We start from the raw sequence: 10,506 nt of genomic DNA on the forward strand, positions 1-10,506 counted from the left end.
AAAGTTAATAATCGTGTCTTTAGTTTTGGCGACATTTAAATGAAGGAAAGACTGGTCACACCTGGCCCATGACCTTGGTCCTTACTTTGAAGGAGGGTAACTATCCCAGAATCATCTGAAAATTTTATTATGTGCGTATTCTCACAAGTGCTAAATATTTTGTGCACATAATGTAAAGCAGGGGAAACAAACAACAAACTTGATGGGAACCAGTAGAAGAGTACAACCACTTGGAATGAACACTGTTCACTCTGACACGCTGAGAACCATCGGTTAAAAAGTATGTTATCCAACCAGTAATATTAAGAGCTAGTTTACAAAGAAAGACTGGCTTATTTGCAAGCAGGTGGGGTTGAATCATATTAAAAACAGATGGAAATCAATGAATAAGAGCCTGGTAACAGTCGTGTTGTTTGACTTCACATTCCCCACAGGCATTTTCAATTTTATTCTCCATGCTGCCAGCGGGGCTCTTGCTCCGAATCCATAGAATGTTGTCTGGTTTCCCCCACCACTGTGACCCGGCCTCCTCTTTCGTTGTCGCCTCCACCCTGCCCGGTACCCACGTCTGTCGCCACCTGCCGCTCCCCACCTTGACCACTTGGCCCCGCCCATCATCCGAGCCGCCGCCTTAGAATTGGCACCTAGCCGCTGCTAACTTGATCAACATGAACATTGACTGTGTTAGTCACGTAAACCTAACACTTAGGCTGGCTCCTGTGGGGGTTTAGGCCAGGGCTATCTGTGAAGTGTTTTGTGGCAATTGTTTTGTGGAAATGTTTAATTTTATGAGTATTTGGGCTTTCTAGATGCCTGAACAAAAAGTTAAGTAAGGTCAGGGTGGCATCTCCTACATCTTTGCGAGCCCTATATGCAAACTGTAGGGAGTCTACAGAATCCACCTACTGTAAAACCTCTGTCTTTATTAACTTTTATCAAACTCTATCTTCATTGACTTCATCACTAAGGATGTAAGAGCAACTAGCCTGAAGTTCTCACGCTCCTTGGGATAACTGCTTTTACAAGCCTTCTGAAAAATGTACTAAAAATATGTACCAAAAAATTAGCAAATATACCACAGAATGTCCACAGTGTGAGAGATTTTTTTATTTCTAGTTTTAATCAAACACCAACATAGACAACAGATATATAGGCCAACACAGGCCGAAATATATTTAAAAACAAATTCATGATCCTGGAAAAAAGAGAATGAATGCTGTAACCACCTACACTTACACTTGTAAATGTGGGATGTACATGAGCTTCAGGATTATTTGTTTTTGATATAATGAATTCATAGCCTGTTGTGACCCCTACTTGGTTTGTCCTTTTTATAATGAAATTCCTGAAGCTGCAGGGCACCTATGGAAAACTGAAATGATAAGCATCGGGTTACATATAATTTTAGCATTACCCTAAACATAGCATTAACAATAACAATGAGGCTTCTGGGTAGCTCACTCGGTAACAGTGGCACGTCAGTGAGCACCACGGTAGGGATAACTTGGCTCAGGAGGTAAGAGCGATTGTCTGGCAGTCGGAGGGTTGCCGGTTCAAACCCCGGCCTGGGCGTGTCGAAGTGTCCTTGAGCAAGACACCTAACCCCTAACTGCTCTGGCGAATGAGAGGCATCAATTGTAAAGCGCTTTGGATAAAAGCGCTATATAAATGCAGTCCATTTACCATTTAGGATAAGCGGCATCGTTCATTGCTCGAGCGCCTCCTGGTGGCCGTGCAGGCGCCCGTGACTAACTCTCTCTGCGCACACGTATGAACGAGTCTCCTCCGTCCCTGCTCTGCGTGCGCATATCTCATGTGAAGAAAAATAAAACAGCGGGCTGGCTGGCACATGTTTTCGCGAAGAATCGCAAGTTGTCTTCACTCTCCCCAGACGGCAGTATATGAGCATGCTTAGATACGTAGTTCATAGCTAGGATAGGAGATACAAAATTTTGATGAAAATAAATATGAAATATTTTAGAACCCCTGGAAGGTTCCATAAAGAACCATTTGGTTTTGCATCAAAGAACCCACAGAGGTCTTTTAAATTAACCCCACGATATGGCCCCATAGAACAATATATATGAGTTCCAAACATGAATCATATAATAAAACTTTTTTTGGTTCCATATGGAACTGTTTCTTCTAAGTGTATATGACAGAGGCCACAAAAACAATCACATAAAAGTTTAATATCACTGAGTAAAAGATTCCTTCAGTTTTTATGTCTTCTGCACTTAATCACTCCAAGAAAGGGAGGAGATTTTATCCAACTTTATTTTCCAGTGGATAAACATTGAAAGTTTTCATTGGCATATTTTTAATGAATAAAAGAGTCAGTTGATCTGAACATTCATTCTAATCTTCTGCACACTTTTGTTTATACATAGGGTATATTATGTTTCTATAGGTAAAATATATGCATGCAAGTACGAAAGGAGATCACATATTTGTAAATTGTGAATGGAAAAAAAATCTCACATTCTGAGCATGTTTCTAAATGAAAAACTGTTAAAAAAAATTCATAGGCAAGGTATAGAAAGCTGAATGACCTTCAGTAAAATTGAAAACAAGGATAGTAGTAGTTGATTATTGATGATCCTCAGGAGGAGCAGTACCCTTTCTGTCCTCTAGAGGTCGTTGTCGCTCTAGTCACTGCTACTGCTGCTGCTGCTGCTGCTGCTGCTGCCAGAATGCTGTAGGAGACAAAAGTAAGCCACACCCTCCTTAGTGACATCATCACAGCATGAGTGGCAGGTGGTGTTTGTTCTCAATGTACTGTGGTGTTGTAGGCTATCATGTTTGCAGGTGCACAATTAAACTCGTAAACGCATCAAGGTAGTTCACCGATTCCAACCCACATAACATAAGGACCAGTAAATCAATGAATCTGTACAACATGATGCCCAAAAACAAACTATTCTCACACAGTCTCTAAAACCATGACACACCTTTAGTATGCAGTATGAAACAGGCAGATTAACTTCTTTTTTCTGTGAATGCAGCGAAATATGAATCTTAAAAGAAGAATCTGATTAAATTCATAGTTTAATTCAATTATATGTTCTTACCTTTCCATGTTTTCCACCGTGACCATGCTTCCCATGTTTCCCATGCCCATGCCCATGACCATGACCGCGTCCAGGTCCGCGCCCATGCCCGTGCCCATGCCCGTGCCCATGCCCACGCTCTGGTCCATGCCCATGCTCATGACAGGGTCCCTGCCCATGCCCATGCCCATGACAGGTTCCATGACCATGCTCAGGACAGGGTCCCTGCCCATGCCCATGCCCATGACAGGGTCCATGACCATGCTCAGGACAGGGTCCGTGACCATGACCATGATCGGGTCCATGACAACGACCTGCCGTTTGAGGACGGCTATCATTATTACCACAGTCAGTACCAGAGTACCCATAGCCACCTTCAACGGTACCACCACCCTGAGTACCAGAACCGTAGCCATAGCCACCTTCACCAGTGTAGGTCACAGAATATCCCCCCCCCGGTTCAGAAATGACAGTGCTGGGTGTGCGCCCAGAGATTACTTCAGTTCCCCCCCCATGATAGGTGATGGTGGAGTCACAGGGCTGGTCCTCACTCACAACATAAACTGTGGTTCCTGGAGAGGACATGGAAAAAAAAACACAATTTAAGATCATATCCTCAAGTTCAGGGAATTTAAAAACAAGAAAAAGTAGAAAAATTTGGTCACCTGAAGTGTGGGAACACATTTTGGAATGTAAAATCTGAAAGCATATGCAAAATCAAATTAATGTATAATTGGACATGAAACTCTCCAATAGTTGCCTCTTGTGTTTTTCATAATTAGCAGTGGACTTACAGATGAAGTTAATACACTGCCATACTTTTTGAATAATACAGCAAGTATTTATATAACACACAAATTTAGAAAATGCTGAGGTGTACTCACAGAGATCAGACGGTTAGAGATGTGGATCCTTTCACCGGTGCCCTCAGAAATGAATCTGTGTCATTTATAGTAATGGTGCCACATTGCCCCACCCTACTGCGTCTCCAGCCTACACAGAGGTGTGGTCTGGGACTAGTTCTGTTTCCACAGCAGCCAAACACCTTCTTGACACTTTTTAATTTTAACATATTGTATTTTAATATTTATTCATTTTTATATTTTATCAATATTTCATTTTTATTCTCTTTTTTCTTGTGGTTTTTGTTTTCAGAACGGCCATATGAAATGCCTAATTCACATTAGAATCAGATTGCATACTATAACTTTTGGTCCTGTTTATGGTAAATGTCAGCAAGCTAGGCCTGACTCACCCCCAATAATTTTGCTTGTCACTCTGACAAGACTGTTATTATCTATTCTTATTTAACAGATTTAAACTGCCATATCACACTTGAATGCAGAAAGTCAAAACTGCTTCAATAAAACATCAATAAAAAAGTGACATCATAAGGGAGCAAACATTAAAAGAACACATTTTCTTGAACACAAGACTTTGTTGCTCTTTTAAAAAAAAAGGCTTCTGTATTTGATTCAAAACACAGTTTGCTGGCAATAATTGAATCAAGTTATTTAGAATTTTCCACCGACCCAATGTCAGAGCCTTTGATGACAGCCTTTGCTAGGCTGGATGATGATTTCTTTAAGTTAATAATTGTGTCTTTAGTTTTGGCGACATTTAAATGAAGGAAAGACTGGTCACACCTGGCCCATGACCTTGGTCCTTACTTTGAAGGAGGGTAACTATCCCAGAATCTTCTGAAAATTTTATTATGTGCGTATTCTCACAAGTGCTCAATATTTTGTGCACATAATGTAAAGCAGGGGAAACAAACAACAACCTTGATGGGAACCAGTAGAAGAGTACAACCACTTGGAATGAACACTGTTCACTCTGACACGCTGAGAACCATCGATTAAAAAGTCTGTTATCCAACCAGTAATATTAAGAGCTAGTTTACAAAGAAAGACTAGCTTATTTGCAAGCAGGTGGGGTTGAATCATATTAAAAACAGATGGAAATCAATGAATAAGAGCCTGGTAACAGTCGTGTTGTTCGACTGCACATTCCCCACAGGCATTTTCAATTTTATTCTCCATGCTGCCAGCTGGGCTCTTGCTCCAAATCCCTAGAATGTTGTCTGGTTTCCCCCACCACTGTGACCTGGCCTCCTCTTTCGTTGTCGCCTCCACCCTGCCCGGTGCCCACGTCTGTCGCCACCTGCCGCTCCCCACCTTGACCACTCGGCCCCGCCCATCATTCAAGCCGCCGCCTTAGAATGTCTACAGTGTGAGAACAAGGTTCCTTTATTTGTCATTTTAATCAACCATCAATATAGACAACGGGTATATAAAGACCAACACAGGCTGGACAAACTGAAATAAATTCAAAAACATATTCATATTCTTGGCAAAAAGAGAATGAATGCTGTAAACACCTACACCTACACTTGTGAACGTATGCTGTAAATAAGATTCAGGATTATTTGTTTTTGATATAATGAATTCATAGCCTATTGTGACCCCTACTTGGTTTGTCCTTTTCATAAAGAAATTCCTGAAGCGGCAGGGCACCTATGGAAAACTGAAATGTTAGGCATCGGGTTACATATAATTTTAGCATTACCCCAAATATAGCAATGACAATAACAATGGTGCTGCTGGGTAGCTCATTCGATAACAGTGGCACGTGAGCGAGCACCACGGTCTCAGATCGAATCCAACTTGTGCCTATGCCCCAACTCCCACAGGAACGATGCACAGTTTGCATGGTGCACAAAATGGCCTTGCATGGTGCACAAATGGCTTTACATGGCTCAGGGACAGGGAAGATACAGCTGGCAGGGATAAGCGGCATCGTTCATTGCTCGAGCGCCTCCTGGTGGCCGTGCGGGCGCCCTTGACTAACTCTCTCTGCGCACACGTATGAATGAGACTCCTCCGTCTCTACTCTGCGTGCGCATATCACACGTGCAAAAAAAAACAGCTGGCTGGTCGGCGCATGTTTTGGAGGAGAAGCTCACGTTGTCTTCACTCTCCCCAGACGGCAGTATGTGAGCATGCTTAGATACGTAGTTCATAGGTAGGATTGGAGATGCAAAACTTTTAATAAAATAAATATGAAATATTTTAGAACCCCTGGAAGGTTCCATAAAGGACCATTTGGTTTTGCATCAAAGAACCCACAGAGGTCTTTTAAATTAACCCCACGATATGGTCCCAGAGAGCAATATGTATGAGTTCCAAACATGAATCATATAATAAAACTTTTTTGGTTCCATATAGAACTGTTTCTTCTAAGAGTGTATATAAGACTGAGGCCACAAAAACAATCTCATGAAAGTTTAATCTCACTGATTAAAAGATTCCTTCAGTTTTTATGTCTTCTGCACTTAATCACTCCAAAAAAGGGAGGGGTCTTTATCCAACTTTATTTTCCAGTGGATAATCACTGAAAGTTTTCATTGGCATATTTTTAATGAATAAAAGAGTCATTTGATTTGAAAAGTTATTTTAATCTTCTGCACACTTTTGTTTATACATAGGGTATATAATATTTCCGTGGGTAGAATACATGCATATGCATGCAAGTATCACATATTTGTAAAAAGTAAGATATATGGGACAGTGAATGGAAAAAATCTCACATTCTGAGAATGTTTCTAAATGAACTGTTTTTAAAAAAAATAAAAAAAACTTCATAGGCAAGGTATAGAAAGCTGAATGACCTTGTGGTAAAATTGAAAACAAGGACAGGAGTAGCTGATTATTGATGATCCTCAGGAGGAGCAGTACCCTCTCTGTCCTCTAGAGGTCGTTGTCGCTCTAGTCACTGCAACTGCCGCTGCTGCCAGAATGCTGTAGGAGACAAAAGTAAGCCACACCCTCCTCAGTGACATCATCACAGCATGAGTGGCAGGTGGTGTTTGTTCTCAATGTACTGTGGTGTTGTAGGCTATCATGTTTGCAGGTGCACAATTAAACTCGTAAACGCATCAAGGTAGTTCACCGATTCCAACCCACATAACATAAGAAGCAGTAAATCAATGAATCTGTACAGCATGATGCCCAAAAACAAACCAATCTCACACACAGTCTCTAAAACCATGACACACCTTTAGTATGCAGTATGAAACAGACAGATTAACTTCTTTTTTCCTGCATCTTCAGCAAAATGTGAATTTTAAAATAAGATTCTGCTGAAATTTATAGTTTAATTCAATTATATGTTCTTACCCCTCCATGTTTGCCACCGCGACCGTGCTTCCCATGTCCGTGACCATGGCCATGCCCATGCCCACGACCACGTCCATGTCCATGGCCATGGCCATGACCGCGCCCACGTCCATGGCCATGCTCATCATCACAATCCTTCTTGCGATGATGCTCATCATCACAATCCTTCTTGCGATGATGCTCATCATCACAATCCTTCTTGCGACGATGCTCATCATCACAATCCTTCCTGCGACGATGCTCATCATCACAATCCTTCCTGCGACGATGCTCATCATCACAATCCTTCCTGCGACGATGCTCATCATCACAATCCTTCTCGCGACGATGCTCATCATCACAATCCTTCCTGCGACGATGCTCATCATCACAATCCTTCCTGCGACGATGCTCATCATCACAATCCTTCCTGCGACGATGCCCATCATCACAATCCTTCCTGGGATGACACTCATCGTCACTATCCCTCCCACGATGACATTGTTCATCACGATCTTTCTTGTCACGGCAGTCATCACCCTGACGACGGTCATCGCCATGTTGCCGATCGTGACCGTGGCTGCTGCCACCCCCTTGTGCCTCAGGTTCTCCCCCCGGGCAGGTCATGGGGGTGTTAGAGGGCTGGTTCGGATCCACAACATACCCTGAGGGATGTGTGCTTCCTGGAGAGGACATTAGAAAACACTTTTTAAGACCTCATGCTGACACAAGGGTCATCTCCTCCATTTCATGGAATTTGAAAACAAGAATAAGAAAAAAAATTGTTACCTGATGGGAGAGAAAACATTGTGGGTAATGAAAAAATCTGAAAGTAGATGCAAAATGAAATGAATGTATGATTTCAGACAAAACACTTCAGATTTTCAGATGTATTTAATAATAAGCAGTGGGCTTACAGATAAATAATGGAGCGAATAATTACTACAAGGCACCGCTGAATAATGAACCTTATGCTGTGCACTAAAACATTGTGTCCAGGGCTCTCTTAAAAAATATGATTTTATCTCAGAATTCATCTCAATCTCACCTGGATCAATTAAGGTTAAAGAAACTGATGCCATTTTCCAGTTACCAGTCTAGTCTTTGATCTGTCTCTTACTTTAAAAACCTGATCTTGTGTGTACGCACAGGCGTGCCGATCATACCTTGTGGCCCGGGAAGGAAATTCAGGGGGAGTGGAGAGATATAACAGGCTTAGTAATGATTAAAGTAGCAGTTCATCCAAAAATAAACCACAGCTACATTTCCACTTACCCGGAGCACTATCTATCCATCAGAATAGTCATGCTGAGATTTTAATAGTGTTCTGGATCTGATTCAGCTCACCCTGATACAATGGACCTCAACAGGGTCAAGGTTTGTGGTGCTCAAGTACCAAAAATTGACACTAGAAAAATTTAACAGCGATGTCACTTTCCAAATTACACGATTACTCACAAACATCCACGGACCTTGTTGTGCACGGTTTAATTGATAACTACTTTCTACCGAAGTATGCCAACTATATATATTCGCATAAAGTCTCACAGTCAACAGTGTTTTATTTTTGGGTGAACTGCCCCTATAAACTATACAAGCTCACACCTATTTACATAGGACATCATAGAATCCCAAAATCACAAAGACATGATGACAATTCCTAATGATTGATACATAAATGTGTTTTAAATGTGACAGGGCTGTAGGATGCAATGTTACGGGTTGTATAAAATTGGTTCAAAGCTGTTTTCCAATACCCCGTTCACACAATCACTCAAAGATTAAAACTGACAAATGCTAATAGTTTGCAGTAATAACATCTCACACCGCATAAAAAAGCAGTGCCTTTCATCAAGTTAATAACACTGCGGTACTTTTTGAATAATACAGCAAGTATTGATATAACACACAAATGTAGAAAATGCTGAGGTGTACTCACAGAGATCGGGCAGTTAGAGATGTGGATTGTTTTACCTGTTCCCTCAGAAATGAACCTGTGCCATTTATAGCCATGGTGGCACACTGCCCACACCCTGCTGCCTCTCCAGCCTACACAGAGGTGTGGTCTGGGACCTGTTCCGTTTCCACCGCAGCCAAACATCTTCTTGACACTTCTTGATTTTCTTGATAGGAGTGCAACAAACACAGAGTCTGATGCTGACCTGATTTGACATTTATACAGTCATGGTTGGAATGGCTTAGACTTCACATTGGAATCAGAACTAAGTACCTTCTATACGGCTTTAGGAGCAATGTAAAAGTCCTAACTTTAACGTGAAGCAAAAATACATCATGGGCAACTGGATCCAGTCAAATGTCAATAATGTTAAATAAAATTATGTAATGTAAGAAATTTGGTTTGCAGCCAGGATAAAAGCAATCAATCATCAACATCCAGAAAACATATAGAAGCAACAATAAGAACAGCAGAAAAAAGAACGACAGTAAATTCTTCTCTTGAAAAACTGAGCAGTCTGTACAATCAAGCAGCCGTGCAGAGCCAAAGAGCTGTCCTTTAATTCACCTTTTGAGCACCTTCTCCCTCCTCGAAACAGATCTGTAAATGGGAAGAAGGTAAACTGTGGACAGAGGATCCAAGCAAAGATTCCCTACAGACTTAAATGCCCTCTTAATGGTGCCATATTCACATAAAATGAATCAATAAAATTTGAAAAAACATTAGGTGGGTAACCTACTAAAGCAGGTAGCCTCTCACTGGTCCGAACCGGAAGAAAAAAACAACAGGAGCAATAAAAGTGTATTTCAAACAATTAAGCTAGGAAAAAGAATCAGCAACTGAGTAGAGCAATACAGGACGTCACAGTGAGTTAAAAGGAAGGTAGGAGAGATTATTTTTTAAAAGACTTTGAACTGGAAACAAGGACACATTGCTGATGTGCTGTGGTTCTCAGTGGATCTACGGGCAGTCGGCACCCTTCTCCCGGACAAGCACTCGTCTGCAGACAGGTATATGCTGGCTGAGGGAGCCAGTCCTAACGCATGGCAGTTACTGGTATGTATTTGTTCTGATGGGTTCCTCACATAGACTGTAAAAAATGGTTCCTCGGTGGCCCTGCGTGTCCCCTGTGAGACCTGGGAGCGGGGCTCTGGTTCACTGCCTTGAAGCTGAACCTTCTTAAGCAGCCATGGAGCAGCATTCCACAGATGTGTTACATACTAGGCTGGGGAACGGCTCCAACAATGAGCTAAAGAACCTCATTCGGGCTAAAAGATTGTCAAGGCAAAAATGGCTCTGCGATAGTAATTGTGGAATTTAATATGTTGGGAAAATTAAGATT

General features: G+C 41.7%; 1 protein-coding gene across 3 annotated transcripts; it reads right to left on the reverse strand.

The window, feature by feature from the left end:
• Positions 1-2,172: 2,172 nt before the first annotated feature.
• Positions 2,173-10,475, reverse strand: LOC135250472 (DNA-binding protein Rfx5-like). Of its 3 annotated transcripts, none has more exons than XM_064326777.1 (5): positions 9,732-10,475; positions 9,147-9,330; positions 7,997-8,033; positions 7,229-7,890; positions 2,173-2,696 (listed from the first exon to the last, which is right to left on the reverse strand). In XM_064326777.1, the coding sequence occupies exons 4-5, from the start codon at positions 7,765-7,767 to the stop codon at positions 2,603-2,605; spliced, it is 633 nt and encodes a 210-aa protein (XP_064182847.1). In that variant the 5' UTR covers positions 7,768-7,890; positions 7,997-8,033; positions 9,147-9,330; positions 9,732-10,475; the 3' UTR covers positions 2,173-2,602. The 3 variants fall into 3 exon arrangements, with proteins under 3 accessions (XP_064182847.1, XP_064182849.1, XP_064182848.1); XM_064326778.1 differs by lacking the exon at positions 2,173-2,696 and adding an exon at positions 6,487-6,850; XM_064326779.1 differs by lacking the exons at positions 7,229-7,890; positions 7,997-8,033; positions 9,147-9,330; positions 9,732-10,475 and adding exons at positions 3,072-3,622; positions 3,716-3,749; positions 3,935-4,000.
• Positions 10,476-10,506: the final 31 nt, after the last annotated feature.

This window comes from Anguilla rostrata, chromosome 3 (assembly GCF_018555375.3).
Source record: "Anguilla rostrata isolate EN2019 chromosome 3, ASM1855537v3, whole genome shotgun sequence".
NCBI lineage: Eukaryota > Metazoa > Chordata > Actinopteri > Anguilliformes > Anguillidae > Anguilla > Anguilla rostrata.